Genomic DNA, 17,982 nt, shown 5'->3' with positions numbered 1-17,982 from the left:
AAACGCAGTAAAACCTCTCTCCTTCACTTATTAAACACAGACAAAAGTTTAAAATGGCACAAAACAGGAAGGAAGGTAGGAAGGAATAAAGGAAAGAAGAAACATTCATGATGGAGAGGAAATTAAGGAAGGAAGGAAGGAAGGAAGGAAGGAAGGAAGGAAGGAAGGAAGGAAGGAAGGAAGGAAGGAAGGAAGGAAGGAAGGAAGGAACATTCATGATGGAGAGGGAAGGAAGGAAGGAAGGAAGGAAGGAAGGAAGGAAGGAAGGAAGGAAGGAAGGAAGGAAGGAAGGAAGGAAGTAAGTTAGGAAGGAAGGAGAAAGAACACAGGAACATTCATTAAGGAAAGGGAAGGAAGGAAGGAAGGAAGGAAGGAAGGAAGGAAGGAAGGAAGGAGAAGAAGAAGAAGAAGAAGAAGAAGGAAGGAAGGAAGGAAGGAAGGAAGGAGAAGAACACAGGAACATTCATGATGGAAAGGGAAGGAAGGAAGGTAGGAAGGAAGGAAGGAAGGAAGGAAGGAAGGAAGGAAGGAAGGAAGGAAGGAAGGAATGAAGGAAGGAAGGAAGGAAGGAGAAAGAACACAGGAACATTCATGATGGAAAGGGAAGGAAGGAAGGAAGGAAGGAAGGAAGGAAGGAAGGAAGGAAGGAAGGAAGGAAGGAAGGAAGGAAGGAAGGAAGGAAGGAAGGAAGGAAGGAAGGAAGGAGAAAGAACACAGGAACATTCATGATGGAAAGGGAAGGAAGGAAGTGCTGTTTAGTTACTTTATTATTTAACCTCTGTGTTACAATTTAATCATTTTAAGCTCTTAATGGTAAATTATTAATGCTTCAATCATAAATATACACATTAAATCACCACTAATAGATATTATTAACTATTACTTGGGCCATATCTTGTATGCAGTGCCTTTTGAATCTCAGGTTTTTTTTAAACTTCTCACTGCCATTATATTGTTAAGAAGTACAAGGTGGAACAACAGAGGCAGGATTATACTGTATATGATAGCAAAATACATTATCGTGGTAGACTGATGATTAACCTTGAACATATTAACCGTATAAAAATACGATTTTTAATGTAGTATCTATACTTCAGACATACATTTTACTAGTCATCGCTACAGCTGTGCATATACAGTAGACTACATATCACCAAACACTGTCAGTGAATAGACAGCCAGGAATTGTCTTGACTAAATGAATGAAAAGAAAAAACTCAAATTACAGTAAGAAGGTTACTGTGTCACAGCATCCGTACCGTCAAGCGTGAGGAAGAAAGGCTGACTCCAGTTGCTCCACTCGCTCCAGTTGTGAAGGTGATGGAGGCTCTTGCAGCGTACCTGAACCGTATATCTGACTCCGGAAGTGAGCTCACTCAAAGACACCCACGGATGCTGGACATTAAGCACCTAACACAGATAAACACACACGTTAGTTATGCATACATTAGATGTGAATCACAACACAGGTTTCAGTCATTAAAATCAGTATGTGAAATATTCCAAATATATTTTATACAAATTTATCACCACAAAGAACAAACATCAGATGTAGGGAAACAAATCAGATCGTGTTGTTTTCATACAATACTACTAAACTGAAATGGCTGTATCTACATCGTCACAGTTGTTGCCGGGTTTACTCACCTCCCAGTGTGTGAGGGAAGTGTTGGGTGAATAACGGAGCTCATAGTAAAGTGGGAGTTTATTATTTTGTGAGTCATTCCAGGCGATCATCACTTCACCCTCAGTAGTTACATTATAACGTAGATAAAATGGTGCTTCTGGCTTCCCTGTGAAGAGAAATCATCCAGGAAATATGACAAGGAAGGAGAATCCAGCTTGACTACTTTGAGCTGGCGGTAAATTGATACCTGCCTTACAGCTTAGAACAAATATTATAATTAATATAACTTTTTCTTATAATAAAATATCATATATCTTTGTCTCAAAAGGAAATTTCTTCTTGAATGATTGTATGTTCTTGCTTTAGCTGTAGATACAATTTCTTTATTTTTTATCCAATGTCCTGCATATTTGCCAAGTTTATGGTGTAATTTCAGAAATATATAAAAAGAATCCTACTCCTTAGCTGGATCCCACAATATCATTGGTAATAATAACCAAAACACCAAAGCTGTCTTCTATATTACTGTTAATCAAAGTACCTCATTTATGGAATAAATGGGTCTCCATTAATTCATAATAAACAAACAAACAAACAAACAAACAAATAAATAAATAAAACCAGGCTGAAACTTACAGTAAAGAAATTCAAGAGCTAATAAAAACCTTTTTTTTTTTTTTTTGCTTCTACATAACTAAAGTGGGCACACAGCTGCTTTTATCGTGGTCATCTCAGATCGGTTTAATTCTTCATACTGCTAGGTTTTTACAGGCTTCAGGCCATCACGTGTGGTTTGACTGTAAATCGCATCTCATCCATCTCATCTTATCAGTCACGCTTTGTTAATCTATACCGCAGTAAACTGTTGCAGTGGAAAATGGCTTTCTGTACATTTGTCATCTGGCTGTGGTGTAAAGACCATTGATTTGAGCATAGACTCCCGCTTTTGGTTTCACAAACATCCCTGATATCTCCAGCACCACACACCTGACCAAATACAATAAGCTCATCATGTTTGACCAGTCATCATGAACATTCACTTTTACCAACTTAAATTTAAAAAAGTCAACATTTCCTGTTGTTATCTCATAAAAACTCGAAATTACTTACAAATATCAAAAACTGCTGTTACAAAAGCCTGTGGAAAATGTCACAAACAGGAAGAACAGGGCAGGAAACAGCTTTTTGCTGAACCTGCTAAATGTCACAGTCTATTAATGTGTGTACAATATAAACTAGTAAAAAATAAATACATTTGAATAAACCAATCAGTTTAGACAAGTTCTTGTCTGATTTACATCTCACCGACAGACCAGTTCTATGTTACTCCTTGTTTAGTATGTCTGATTGAATATACCATGCTGCTGCTTTGTAGCATCTTATCATACATCACACATTATGCTTGTCTTTCCCTTTAACACTGACACACACTCGTGAATGACCCAGCAAAATGGTAGGGTACACAAAGTCAAATAAATCAAACCGTAATTAACAACACAATCAAGTAACAATCCAGTGACAGGACAGAAGACTAGACAAAACTAGAACAAGAGCAAAAACAAAAGCAAGTGGCGAAAGAAGAATTTGTAAATATGTGCCATGCATTACTTTAATTATATTTTATATAAAGTGAAATGATTAGTACAGAACTTAGAGTAAAGTTGAGTACAGTAACATTATTGTAGTGAAACTTACGCAGAAGGTCAGTGCTGATGCGCATCTCGGGTGTCTGTAAAGGACGACCGCCGAGAAAGCCACTAACAGACAACGAGACAGAGACATCGTTGGGTTGGAGGACAAAGAAGCACGTGATCTCGTCTTCACCAGGACACTGCACCTGAGTAGTGATGTTCGTTTCATTCGTCAGTGGGTCCGACTCCAGTCTGAAAGAAACAGAAAAGCAGACAATAAATAAAATCTGCTTTTTAACAAATAACCTTTATAAAACTCTCGTTCTTCACGGGTACTATGTATTACAGTCTATAATGCCTACATTTGGTGTGTGTTTTCACTTCCTTCCTTCCAATTTCACTAAACTGCCATGTGGGTGTAAGAACTATGGACAAGGATACAGTATTTATCACAGAGGAATAAGTGTCTACATTCAAAAAAAAAAAGCCAAACAATAAACACCGCGTGTCACCCCAAAGTTCATGAGTGCTTATGAAGTAGGTCTGTCAACTTGTTCCGTGTCTGAGCTATGTCTTACAATCACAAATAAAACAGGTTTAACAGTCAGAGGAAATATAGACAAACATAAGACTCACGTTACTCGCCACAAGCTAACAATCAGGTGACTGGCGTCTGTAGCTGATGTTCTTTGATGTTTTAGAAGGCAAATTACATTCGCTTGTTCATCTTCGAGCCGGCAAGAGATGTCCAAACGGATGTTTTCTGGAAAGACATACAGTCGATATGTTCGTTTCTTAAATACATTGAGTTAGACAGCTCAAGCTAATTAGTCACGCGTTCACCAGAACGAGTCAAAACAAAGCTTCATCACAGTGTGTACACATACAGGCTAGACATGAATCAAGAACATTTTCATTTACGCTTAATATTCTGCTCAGAACCAGTCAATGTGAAAGGCATCCCCGTGAATTTCAAAGGATCACACAAGGGACTTTTTCCTTTTTTTAGACCCATTCATCTGAGTTATTTTCAAATGTGTACTGCATTTCTGTTCTTGTGTACTGCTTTTGGATTTCATGTTGGGTTTTTTCCCCAATAGATTCCATTACACTGATCCTGTATTCCTTGCCCCATTGTAGATGCAGAGCTTTATCTTTTAAAACAAAGTCTATACAATCTATACATCTAATCTCCTCATATAATCTTTCTATAATCTCTGAAGTCTTAAAGTCAAGAATTGTGTGGAGAAGCAATGATTATCACGAACATTGATTTGATGATTAAACCTAATTTGCAGCTTTAATATCTTGGCTGTGGGAAGCATCGTCCGAACAAATACGATTTTCAAGACCTTTAACAGACGATTGTGTCTGCTCATGTAAGAATACATAACTGTAATCCCAGTGCTAAAGATTGCATGACACCTGCCTACCTTTTACATCCAGTAACATATAATACTAGTACCAATGTAATATGTGCTGTAAAATAAGTACATCTAAGCAGTAAGAGCTAGTCTTGTTTCTTGTCTTCGATAGTTCATTAATTCCACTGTTTGCGAGGCTGCTGAACTGATGAGCGGTCAAACATCCGGCAGCCTTACATTTTTAATTGGGCTAAAAAAAGACTTTTACAGATAACATGCAGTAAGTGAGTAAGTAAGTACCAGAGACAACTTGAGATACACTGGAATCATCTGTGGTGTTTGTGGAGTTTTGGATGTGGCACTGATACTGGTGAGGGCTGTTGATGTGACTAAGGCTCTGATTGGCTTTTCCATTGGAAGTCAGTGCACAGCACAGCTGAACTCTCCACTGCAGATCATGATACACACCAGGCCAGCCATTTAAAGGTCTCACGTCAACTGCAGCTGAAACAGACACATTTATTGAACAATTATCACACGTTTATATACATATATTGTGGATAGTATAAGACTAGTCAGGCAGTCATTGAGTCAATGTGGCAGCACAATGCCAATTAAAATCCATGCTGATACAGCTTCGGATAATATTCAGAATGAAGAAAAAATCCCTGTGACTTGTGGCATTGGTGTTTGTTGATTCCAGATGAACTGGTTTAAATATTTAAAAAAAAAGATGGCTTATCTCCTGGGATTTTCACACACGACAGTCTCAATAGTTTATACAAAAATGGTGCATAAAACAATTGAAATCCAGCATGTCGTCGATGTCAGGTGGAAACATCGTATGTCCATTCATTCATTCATTCATTCAATTTCTACAGCTTATCCGAACTACCTCGGGTCACGGGGAGCCTGTGCTTATCTCAGGCGTCATCGGGCATCAAGGCAGGATACACCCTGGACGGAGTGCCAACCCATCACAGGGCACACACACACTCTCATTAACTCACGCAATCTCATATGTCCAAATTTTGTCAATTTCATATTTTTTCACATAACGATGCTATTGCTCAGTCCCCACGTGGGTCTGTTATTAACCAGTTATTAAGTTATTAACCAAAGTCTTGAGAATGGCTTGAGCGCAAATCTCTTAACTACATTGAAGCCTTCTCTCAAAAGGCTCAACGTGACCACAGACTTTATTGAACACTGCTGGCAGCAGCGACGTCTGTGTCCGTACCGTTCTTATCAATGACAGCATAATCTTGTATCTGCCTGCTCCCAAGTCATAAAGCTTGTATCTCCAATAAAACGTGACTGGGAAAATGTTGTGTTAATGTTGGTACACAACAGTATATGATAGCAATATAAGGTATAATAACAACTTTAACGATACAATGTTTAATAAATACTCAAAAAAATATGCCGTTTTTTAATTTCCTGAAAAATATGAGGATTCCGCCTGACAGCGACGATGTGAGGGTTCTGCAGACATAAATGCCTCACTGATCACATAGGACAATAGAGTTGAGCCACAGCAGACGCTCACCAAAACTGAACAGTTAAAGTTTGAAAAAAATGTGGCCTGGTGTTCTTTTTTTCCCGTCCAAACATCAGCTGTCCAATTTAGCAATTTTGTCTGTTCATTTCTTCAAATATTTATTTATATTTATATTTATTTATTATTTAAATATTTATTCTTTCTTTTATTTCTTTCTTTTTTTTAAGCCATCCATTTTCTGTAGCGGTTCTCCTACACAGGGTCATGAGAAGCATGGAGTCTATCCCAGGTTTACTCGGGACACAAGATAGGAGACACCCTGCACAGGGTACCAACTTTTTTCTTTCTCTCATTCAATTCAACATATAATGGGAAAGAACTGTTGTTTTTATGCTTGCACCACCACAACGCAACACAACACAAGACAAAACAAAGCATAATGACATGAGGTACAGGAAATATATATAATATATAAATTAAATTTTTATATTGTGATAAAGAGCATTTTTTTTTAATTATTTATGAGTATTTTATTATTTATGTTACAATATTGTGCCGAATCTTTCAAATGGTGTACAAATCACGTTTTAAATAAATCATTTTAATCAACCAAAGTTTTAATAAAATTCATTGTAAATCTTAAAAGTGTCTGATTTGTTTTTTTTGCTTTAGCATCATGAAGTCATTTTCCTAACACAAGAATGTTCGACCTCACCTCAGTTTACGGTAGAAAAAAACAGAAAGTTGATGAATAATCTCGGTGCTATGTGAGTAAAACTTGAAGACGGGCCAAACACTCACCACGTGAAGCAGTGAAGACGTTCACGATGACAAATAGCCTCATGAAGAAAAACCTGGAAAGGAGGAAGCATCTGTTAAACGACCTGAGGCATGAGTCAACCTCTTTAATGGTGGGGGTATAAAGCACTGGAGTGTGCACATAATGGCTGGGTTCTGTCACTGCTTTAGTCACTCACAAGGCTGCAAAGTTCAAACGGTCCATTAATCCTTACTGCTATAGAGCAGTGTTCGTCCCTTAAGCCAATGCCTACTGCAAAGTTAAACTACAGTCTTCCAGATGCACTAATGATGACTAAACACATGGTAGTATGCTGCCACATTAATACGCCTCTGCTACACTACTTTCATCCCCAGGCAGTAAAATAGGACTAAACCTCTCAGTTCACACATCAATTTTATTAAAATAATAAATCTGACACATTACATTAGTAATAATTTCCCTTCATGAAAAAGGATAAGGCTTTTATAAGTGCTTTTATAATGTGCTGTTGCCACTTTACACCCTATTTTAGAACATTACAACACTTTTTCCCGCTTACATGTACTGGACTTATACAGTGCTGTTGAATTCTTGAATCTGATTGGTCAGAAAGTGTCATTTAGATTAATTTGTTTCTCCTGATATGTTATTGTTTCTATGATGACATTTCGTTCAAAGATATTTGTATGCTGGGCAAACACTACACACTCTTAGCCTAATAATGAATAAAGCTATTTCACAAAATTATATGTAAATTTAGGTATGAGGATAAACTCCATTCACAAATGTATTTGATTCCCAATACTGGCTTCATGATTTAATTTTATTTGATTCTCTGAACATTCTGAAAAAAATATTCGAATGAAGAAAACTAATGAAGGAAAAGATTAGTTTTTTCATTTTTGTATTACATGCATGTGCTGTGATACTTACTACATATAATATTGCTATTGTGTTTACTTTGACATGTCATCATTGCCCCATGTACTATTGACAGGATGAGAAGAAAAATTCTAAACCTCCAGAAATGGCGGAATCACTTCACATGATTATTTACATCCTTTTACTTTGGCTGAGTTAAAATCATGAAAAGCCAAAAAAAAAAGTAGACACTAACAATCCAGTGCATACATTATCAATGGGAAAAACAAACTACAGTACATGAATCTACCAGATGAATTTATTTGCCAAGCATGTTATCAAGTCTCAATTCAAACAGAAGTAAAATATATGAAAATGCTGCAATAGTATATGTAGTCCAGTCAGATTTAGTTAAAAATTTGCTTACTGTGAAGAATAAATAATATTCTTATAATTAGATACGGACATTCTAAGAGATGCCAACTCCATGTGGTCTTTGAGGACAACAATCTACTCATAAATACACAATTTTAAGAATGTATATTTATTATCACACCCTCCAGTGTCACCAAAATGAGAATGAGTCTGGTTCCTCTCAAGGTTTCTTCCTCTTCCAACTAATGGAGTTTTTCCTCACAACAGTCGCCTCAATCACCTCAGGGTTTTTCATAAGGGATAAATACAAACACATTTAAATATATGTCTAATTGTGTTTTTTTAATTGAATTAATCTTAATAATTTTTTTTGTATTATGTTCACTAGTTTAATAATCTACCTAATGCCCATATTGACTTGTTTTCATTATCTGTTTGTAGCGTGGTGGTTGCAAGGTAATGCTCAAGTCCTAAAAGTAAACGAAGTGAACTCAATCAAACAAATCAGACAATTATATTATACTTGGTAATTTTTTTATTCAGGAAAATATTCGAATATTATATATCTGTGAGAGGCAAAAGTATGTGAACCTCTAGGTTTAGTACTTAATTTCAAGGTCAAATTATAGTCCATTATAATATGCTTTGGGCCTGTATAGTCCATTATAGTTTTAGTCATCGATATGGCAATCAGGTCTCCATAAGTGTTCTGTTTTATTTAATGAACAGAGATACATCAAAGTCTGATGTTTATGATGTGTGTTTGTGTTAGGGGATCATTGCAAAAAACAGAAAAAAAATGGAGATTTCTGAGGACTTCATTCTGAGGTACATTCCCAGAAGTGGGAAGAAAGATCACTCCAAAAGCCAGTCAGGTAATAGTCTGTTGGGTCAGAAAGGAATACAGGGTAAATTCTAAGCAACTAAAGGCCTCTTTTACTTTAGCTTATGTTAATGTTCACGAGTCTGTCATCAAACCTCGGTTTGCAAGGCAGAGTTGCAAGGAGAAAGCCATTACTCTCCAAAAAGAACATTGCTGCCCATGAAGATCAAGTGGACAAACCTTAGGACTATTGGAAAAATAATTAGTGGAGGAATGAGATCAAAATAAAACTTTTTGTAGAAATGATAATACATCTGTCCATGAACTGAATTTTAAGAAAAAATGGGTCATACACCAAGACACTAGCACCCAAGTCTGTCTACCAAAGAATGATTAAAGAGGAACAAAGATAAGGTTCACATACTTTTGCAAGTCATAGATATGTAAAGCTGGATCATTTTTCTCAATAATTAAATGAAGAGGTATAATATTGTTGGCTCATTTGTTTGATAGTGTTCACTTTGTTTACTTTTAGGACTTGTGTGAAAATCTGATGATGATTTGGGTCATATTTATGCAGAAATATAGGAATTTCTAAAGGGTTCACAAACTTTCAAGCGACACTGTATATGCTGCACATGTTGATGGTTGCATGATGTATGAAGATCAATTTCAAGGATATATTTTGCTAGAAAATGTTACTTGACATCCAGGTCACCCATTAGTATGAGAGATAACCCTAAAAGTGTTGTATGCTACAAAAAAGCATCAAATATCACATGCACAGAATATGAGAATTAACATATTGAGATGCTATTTGAGATGCTTGCCAAGGTTGTTTTGGGTAAAACTATCCAAACTTAGCAATTACTAGTAAATATATAAATATGCTTTTACAAACATAGTACAAAGTCTAAGTTAGGCAACGATCATGATATAAAAATGGTGTAGTAGTGTATCGGTGTATTGCTTCATGGCTAGTATACATATTATAGTCTGTGTTTATTATAGTTTATTTCTAGTAAAGTCAGAGAAGCATGACTGGTGAGATTTCAGAATATTTTTATATAGTGATTTACTCAGGACTTTGTCTCTGTAAGGCATTGGATAAGTAAACAACCCTTAAATTAGGTCTTGTGCAACTGGTAGCCACCAGAAGTCACATCGTTACTTAAATGGGGTCAAGCTGTGAGCAATTCAATTGAGTTAATTATATAAGCAGACCTGCTTCTAGGCCTTAAGTCCGTAAGAGCACATAAACATGCATATCATGACCAAAAAAATCATCAAGACCAAGGAGTTATCAGGAAAAAAAAGTGCTGGAAAAATATTTTAAAATTTAAAAAGACATTATTCCAAAATGGTAAGAATATGCCACAATTGTAACTCCTAGAGGAGATTGTTGACCAAATACCGAGCAATCGAGGAAGAGAACCTTTTCTAGTCTTCAGAAGGGGCTGAGATTCATCTTCCAATGTTGTGTCTCCATAAAGTCTAACATCCAAAACATTAAGACAACAACAGCTCAGTCTGGACCCAAAATGCTCCTTAAACAAAATACTGTATAAACGACCTTAAAAGCAGGGTCTCTGATTTTTGAAAGCCAATGTTGACATATAAAATCACCAAAACAAACACGCCCCTAACCCAAATGGGTCCCACCCCTGTATTTATAGCTCCGCCCACACATACATACATAACCCAGGCAAATAATGGAAAGCAATGTGTCTATCATAGCTGAAGGGAAGAACAATACGATTGCAGATAGACAAACAAGCAAAAATGACACACAAGCATAATCATGCAAAGGACGGCATATATTATTTCTGTGAAACAAAGCAAAACCAAGGTTACTCACCTATTGAGAAGGAAAAAAGCGCCTCGGGATCTTAAGTAAAGTTGAATTTCCCGAGTCAATAACTCCTGAGCTACACGTTTGTTTTGAATTTTGTTTTTGATTTTTTTTATTATTTGGTCCGAATCAGTTTTCTGAAGCATTTCTCAAAAATCGGAGACCCTGCCTTTAAGTTTTGCAGTCTATTATCATGTTATGTTAACATCTACAGAATTTATTGTTATATTTAAATATCTTGCTGCACTTTATTTCTCACTAGAACTGTGTACTGGTCAGTACTGCTGCACTGTACTGTGCCTGTAGTCCCATTTAAGTAATTATTAAAATTATTTGCACACATTTGCATATAATTTGTAGTTTTGTTCTATGTAGTCTCATGTAGTTCTGTGTTGTTTTATGTAACACCGGGGTCCTGGAGGAAGAGTTTTATTTCACTGTATCACTGTGTTTTACTGTACCAGCTATATATGTTTGAAATGACATGAAAGATTATTGACTTGACTTGGCTTGGCTTAACTAACAGCATCAGCAATTTTGCCAAGCAGAATGGCCAAAAAAGTTCAGGATCCAGATATTCAAAGCTGAAAGACACACTGCGACATGCAGGGGTTTGCAGACTTAAGGGTTAGGGTTAGCATAAATACTGATACGACCAAGAAAATGTCCGTTTTTATTTTTTAGTTCCATCAAACGTTAAAAATTCAATTTCAGGTCTCAACACTAAAAATTTGTGAAAAGGTTAAGGCAGTGAATACTTACACAGGAAACCTGCGTAAAATAAATAAATATGATCTTATATCCATTTACCCTTTGTTAAGGATTCTGTGCCTGTGCATGTGTGCCATTTCCGTTTCCCTCTTTCTCTTTCTTTCATTGACATTGATTAATTACTAACAAGAATATGTCAATGAATCAGCGAGGAAGAGCCAAAATAGACGGAGGTTTTTGTTCTTCACACGTCAACACCCAAAAGTGTGGACCAACTGTACATTTTTTTTTTAATCAATAATTTATCTTTTTTTATTTTAAATAGATCCTTTCTGATCCTTTACATGCTAGTCAGCAGTTCTATCAGAAGTAATTAGTAATTACTAAACAGTGGCTTGTATTTAATTGATCTACTTTCTCATACCTGATTTGTAACATGAAAGCTAGAAGAGACACTTTCAGTGTTGCGTTTGTGTAGACAGGCCGTAACCTGTTCATAATGCTTTTTACAATAGACACACTGGAATTTCAGGAAGTCTACTAAATCGTACTGAATACGTACATGATGTCACGCTCAGACTAGCATCACTTCTGTCTTCAGTAAATGGAGTATATCTGCAGGAGAAGGACAGAAAAATCAGCAGTGCATTATTTGAGGCATGAGTAGAAACCGAAGAAAGAGTTTAATTCAGTGAATGAAGAACCTTGTTCCTTTAAACTAAGTACGTGGTGATATTTACTCAAAAGAAATCCATCCATGTTTGTTTTGCCAAGCCTTCAGGCAGGTGTGCATAAGAACAGCAAACTCAAACTTCTTTCTAGTTCGTCCTACACGTGGTTGTGCAAGGTGAAACCTGTTGGGACTTCAGCTGCAACCCAAACTTAAACCAAACAAATGACTAAGAGGATGAATTCCAATGAAGATTACACCCTGTTCATATACTGTATGAATTCATTTCTATGTAAAAAAAAAAAATTAAAATACTAATGCCTAAAGAACCCCTCTCCATCTGTCACATTCTGCCAAGAGCGGTGTAGCATTAAATAATTAAAATGAACATTATGAACGAAGTAGCCACACACTCCAGCAGAACAAAACAACATGCTCGTTCTCAATATTCATGTCTATTACACATCAAAACAAGTGTGAAGTCATCTCTTCTTGATGGAATTAAACCTGCGGCTTTATATTCTTTATGAATGTTAATGGAGCTTACTTGATGTCCAAAACAAGATTACCGCTGGTTCGAACATTATGTTCGATGTTCAATGGGTGAACATTTTGTTACTCTGAAGAGAATACGTTTAGCGGCACCTTTTAGAATACGCTAAAAACGTTGGTCTGTGGCGAGGTCAGGAGATAAGAGATATGATCACTTAACAAGCACAGCTTTTTCAGCTACATTTGATATATCTTAAAATGAAAGTTCAACCCCTTGAACTTTCAGGACCTTTCTTATAACTACGGAGTTATGCCTGTAGTACTTGTACAGTAATTACCTGCTTCAAGCTGTATAATTTAACACCCATAATGGAGAGCTTTGGAATTGAGTCAGTGTTAGTGGATAACTACTGCAATCCACTGAATTAAGCATTTGATCCAAGTCTGATCCAAGAAAAATAATCCAGTTTGAAATTTGGCTCAGTATATTAGCATTTAACTTTTGGGAACCTGATCAGCTTGTCCAAGTTCATATCTTTGGACGTAATTGTCCCAGTCCAAATGTTTGTTAAAACCTCAGGTGTTTAGTTATTGGTGAATGAACCTTCTCTGGGTATTAGTGTGAAATTGGGTGAAATCTGTGTGTATGCATTTGATCCAGTCTAAAGTTTACAAGTGAAGAGACCCAGTTTCTCTATCACTGAGGAATCAGACAGGCTGGATAAGTTCATTCAATTTGGAAATTTTTTACAGTATTACATATCTGAGCGTTATTGGGTAAGTCTGAATATTTACTTTTGGGGGAAAGATCTGTTTGAGTTTAATTCTTACATTTTGGGAGAAGAGTGTTAAATTTTTCCAGGAAAAGGACAGTTTTAGTATTACTGAAGTACTCTGAGAATTTGATGTAAGGAAGAATCTGGTATGATCTTTGCAGTCGTGGTATTTTATGTTCTGGAAAAGGACTTAGGTTTAGTGTTATGGGGCAGTCTGTGTGTCTGATTCTAAATATCTGATATTTCAATAAAGTATCTGGTTTGAGTATTAATCTGCCAGCCTGAGCTTTCAATTTTCCAGGATGAGAACTGATAATAATTACTAAGCCAGTCTGAGTGTTACGTTAATGGGGATTTCCCTCAGTCTGAGTGCATAATTGAGTCCCTTTTAGTATTCTTGTGGGATTGGACCAATGTAAGGATTTAATTTTGGGGGAAAGTGATCCAGCCTGAATAACATTGGGGAATTGATCCAGTCAGCAGAGAAGCAGGTGACTCATCTCTCCCAACACTGCAGCTAATGTTCATCGTGGAGACAGAACGTTTAGAGTTTCCCACTATTTCCATCTGCAAACTATAGACACACTCAGAGGGAACAAGGATGTCTCTGTCCTCCACCTCCTAATTCAAAGTAGCTAAACCTTACAACTCTGCAGCTCTTCTTAAATGGTACAGTGATGTCACTTATCATTATGTTGTTTATCACCTATCATCACAAGAACTTTACTTATTCGTTCCTAATATATATATATATTGTATATATAATATAATATATCTAATATATGTATATATATATATATATATATATATATATATATATATATATATATATATATACATACATATATATATACACACATACACACACGGTATATATGTCACTTATCATGTTATATATCACTTATCATTATGTTTACAAGAAGCATACATGTTGTGAAAGGAGCACGAATAGCTCATAATGGGCTAATAAAGGATGTTCCATTTCAACAAACTTACCTCTTTCTTCAAACTCCCCCCTCTCTCGCGCGCGCGCTCTCTCTCTCCTTTTCTCCCTCTCTTTCTTTCTCTCTTTCTCCCTCTCTATTTCTGTGTCTCTCTCTCCCTCTCTATGTCTCTCTCTTTCTCTCCCTCGCTCTTTCTTTCTCTCTCTCTTTCTCCCCCCTTTCTCTCCCTCTCTTCTTTTCTCACTCTCTGTCTTTCTCTCAGTCTGTGTGTGTGTCTGTCTCTCTCTGTCTGTCTCTCACTCTCTCTGTCTCTCTCTGTCTCTCTCTCTCTCTCTCTCTCTCTCTCACTCTGAATGTCACACCTCCATGAAGACTTCTTCTTAACCGGAGTTAGGACGAGACAGTAAACTCCTCTTGTTACAGGTCAGAAAACAATCCGCGGAAATAAAACAAGAACTTTACTCATGAGTTCCTACAAACACGTTCATGTCGCGTACAGACAACAAAAATCAGACGTGCTGTTTCTGTGCTGAATGCCCGTGTCTTTAGCGCTTCCACTCTGTCCCGCAAATCGCCCTGTCTGTGTATCAGTGTCGGAAATGATGCTCGAACAGCCTGTGAGTCGGTTCAGTTTAAAACGACTCTCCTACTGATTCCCCTTCATTGCCCCGCCCACTAAGCTTATCTTCAATAGCCTGGAATACATGTAGTGTATAATCTTAGTAATATTCAAATCACAGTAAACACAGTTTGTGCAGGGGTTAAAATATATAATATAAGTGAATTTTTTAAATTGCAAGGAAAAACATATAGAAATGATGTATAAACAGATGCTACAGATATACTGTTGTGAATACAATATACAGTGAAAAACAAGTTCATTACATTTTATACAAAGTGTGATATATTCAGTATTGGACTGTTTAATTCTCCATGCTAATTAGCAAGAAGGGTTAAATTATAGTGGCGACTGTAAATAAAACCTCGTGCTTATTGGTAGCTTAGTGGTAAAGGTGTTGGGCTACTAATCGGAAGTTGTGAGTTCGATTCCTACATCCATCAAGCTGCCAGTTCTGGGCTCCTGAGCAAGGCCCTTAACCCTCAGCTGTATAAACATTAGATAAAATGTAAGTTGCTCCGGTTAAGGGTGTCTGCTGTAAATGTCTATTAATGCACTCATTCTTATTCATTACTGCAGGGACATGTACAAGGATGTTCTACATAATCTAAGTCTAATATGACGTGTTTTACTATTTAGCAAATTGTTAAAACAGAGACATTTTCATTAAGTGTATGTGTAACATTTATGTCTCTATTGTCAGTGATTTGTAAAGGTCAGTGTGTTCCCTACAACAGAGAACAGAAGACTTTTTGCATCATGCCTTTCTTTAAAGAATGAGTCCTATTAAACTTCTTGTTAGCAAGAAATAAAAAAGAATTTAAAAAAAAAGATTACATTCAAGTTGAAGGAGTTTGTGCAGTAGTTTGAAGAGCTCAGGAGCACAGCTGCTTTTTGAGATTATGATCTCTAGCCTTAATTCTCTAGATTGAAAAATAGCTTTCTGCCAAACACTTTTAGGCAAAATATTGGGAGTGGTATCTGTGCTATTGCAGGAATATTAATAAAACTTTAGATAGATAGAACTTTATTATGAGAATACAGCCAGATAAATCAAGGCAGGATACACCCTGGACAAAGTGCCAACCCATCGCAGGGCACACATACACTCTCATTCAGTCACGCAATCACGCACTACGGACAATTTTTCCAGAGATGCCAATTAACCTACCATGCATGTCTTTGGACCGGGGGAGGAAACCGGAGTACCCGGAGGAAACCCCCGAGGCACGGGGAGAACATGCAAACTTTGCACACACAAGGCGGAGGCGGGAATCAAACCCCCAACCCTGGAGGTGTGAGGCAAATGTGCTAACCACTAAGCCACTGTGCCCCCCCTCAGTTAAGTCACTTATTTCATGAAATTAAAGAATCTGTGGATTAATAATGAATTGATTTATACGGGAGGCAGGAATGATTTCAGAGCTAATGAGGGAATATTACAATGCCATCATTAACTATGAACTTCGAGAGCCAAAACAACAAAAGACAGGTAAATGATGGTAGTGGTTAATATGTGGTATATAATATATTTAATATTTAATAGTAAAATATGGTAGTGGGATAATGTAACGTTTTTCCTAATCAATGTTATACAAGCAAACTTTAGAAAATAGAAAATAAAAATAGAAACGGTTGCTGTAGCAGCATTGCATCATCTGTCTGAGGTCAGCAGGATGATATCATCTCATGACCTGATTGTGAGGAAACACCCCATGGTGGAGTGCAGGTCTCTAAGGACTTTAAGCAGTTCTTAAATGTATGCTGTGAGCAAGAACGGAAGCCCTGAGCAATATTTACACATTTTCAGTGAATACTTACAGCATGTTTCTATTACAAATACTAAAAAAAAACTGTGATTTAACAATCTGTAAGTCAATGGAAGCGCGTGTAATATGTTAAGTTCAATATTTCAGCTGTTTACTACTTCAACTAAATAGTATTATATCAGATCACTTATATTAACGTTTATACTCTTTTATATTTATGTGTATCCTTTTTCCCATTGTACCCTGGGCAATTACAATAAAGAATCTATCTATCTAACACTTTCAAATTGATATCTACTTACTCTTCACAGTACCCAAATAATATATTGTTACTTCTGCATTAACACATCCAGTAAAAGAAGTGGTTCCACATGCCTAGTCTTATAAACAGTGTTTCTCACATACATGAAATGCTCATTAATTATTTATACGCACACAGATGCCACATTATGAGTAATTACATTAGTAATGCAACAGAATGCTAATATCTGTATCTGTTGACTGTTCCAAACACTCGTACTTTTATTTGTATTCAGTTTTGAATAAATTTGGGCATGGCCTAAACCAGTAGGCCACGCCCCATTTTATCAATTCTGCCTTTATAAGTCTGCCTTTATTCCAGCAATGCCAGAATGTCTTCTGGTTCTGACCACCTGAAGTGTCACAGTATTGATGCACAACTTTAAGGAGAATTTAATGTCTCCTGTCATATCATCCAACAGTTTACCCAGCGTCCATAAATGATTCACTTTTTTTAAGTGCAGACACACTATTGTTTTCATTTCCTGGAAGTCTAGCAGCAGTACTTACAGCTTTGGTGCTGCATAAAGAAAACACTACAACAGAAATACAGTGGTCCAGCGTTTATCAGCCTTAAACACATTCACAAACCAGCAGTGGTATCACAGTCAAAGCAAACATAGTCCGCATTGAAATGCATGGCATGTGCAAACATCTCGTACCCACATCTCATCTGACCACAGTTTATCTCCTGAACAGAGCAGAGCACTGGGCAACACCACTGGGACATATTTAGGATGCACCTCATGTTTATCAAAGCTATTAAATTCCATTGCCATAGAAACAGGTCCAAAACTCCCTGGCAGAGATCAAAGTATATGTTGTTCTCCTCCTCCTCCTTTCTCCATGTCTAACAAAATATCAGATAAACAAATGCTAAAAAAAA

At 36.7% G+C, this 17,982-nt stretch overlaps 1 protein-coding gene across 3 annotated transcripts in view; it reads right to left on the bottom strand.

The window, feature by feature from the left end:
• lepr (leptin receptor) overlaps positions 1–17,982 on the bottom strand; it is a 49,410-nt gene that overhangs the window by 16,728 nt on the left and 14,700 nt on the right. Inside the window, exons 1-9 of one of the 3 annotated variants that reach the window (XM_027147261.2) lie at positions 14,461–14,520; positions 12,089–12,141; positions 10,378–10,457; positions 6,925–6,977; positions 4,923–5,126; positions 3,895–4,021; positions 3,323–3,510; positions 1,648–1,793; positions 1,260–1,410 (exon numbers count right to left, since the gene is read on the bottom strand). In XM_027147261.2, the coding sequence (XP_027003062.2) occupies positions 1,260–1,410; positions 1,648–1,793; positions 3,323–3,510; positions 3,895–4,021; positions 4,923–5,126; positions 6,925–6,967 (859 nt within the window). In that variant the 5' untranslated portion in view covers positions 6,968–6,977; positions 10,378–10,457; positions 12,089–12,141; positions 14,461–14,520. Of the gene's footprint in view, positions 1–1,259; positions 1,411–1,647; positions 1,794–3,322; positions 3,511–3,894; positions 4,022–4,922; positions 5,127–6,924; positions 6,978–10,377; positions 10,458–12,088; positions 12,142–14,460; positions 14,593–17,982 lie in introns of those variants that run through there. The other 2 variants (XM_027147263.2, XM_047814074.1) reach the window with 2 other exon arrangements.

Source organism: Tachysurus fulvidraco, chromosome 5 (genome assembly GCF_022655615.1).
Source record: "Tachysurus fulvidraco isolate hzauxx_2018 chromosome 5, HZAU_PFXX_2.0, whole genome shotgun sequence".
NCBI lineage: Eukaryota > Metazoa > Chordata > Actinopteri > Siluriformes > Bagridae > Tachysurus > Tachysurus fulvidraco.
The sequence above is the reverse complement of the archived record's forward strand: the minus strand, read 5'-3'. Positions and strand labels throughout refer to the sequence as shown.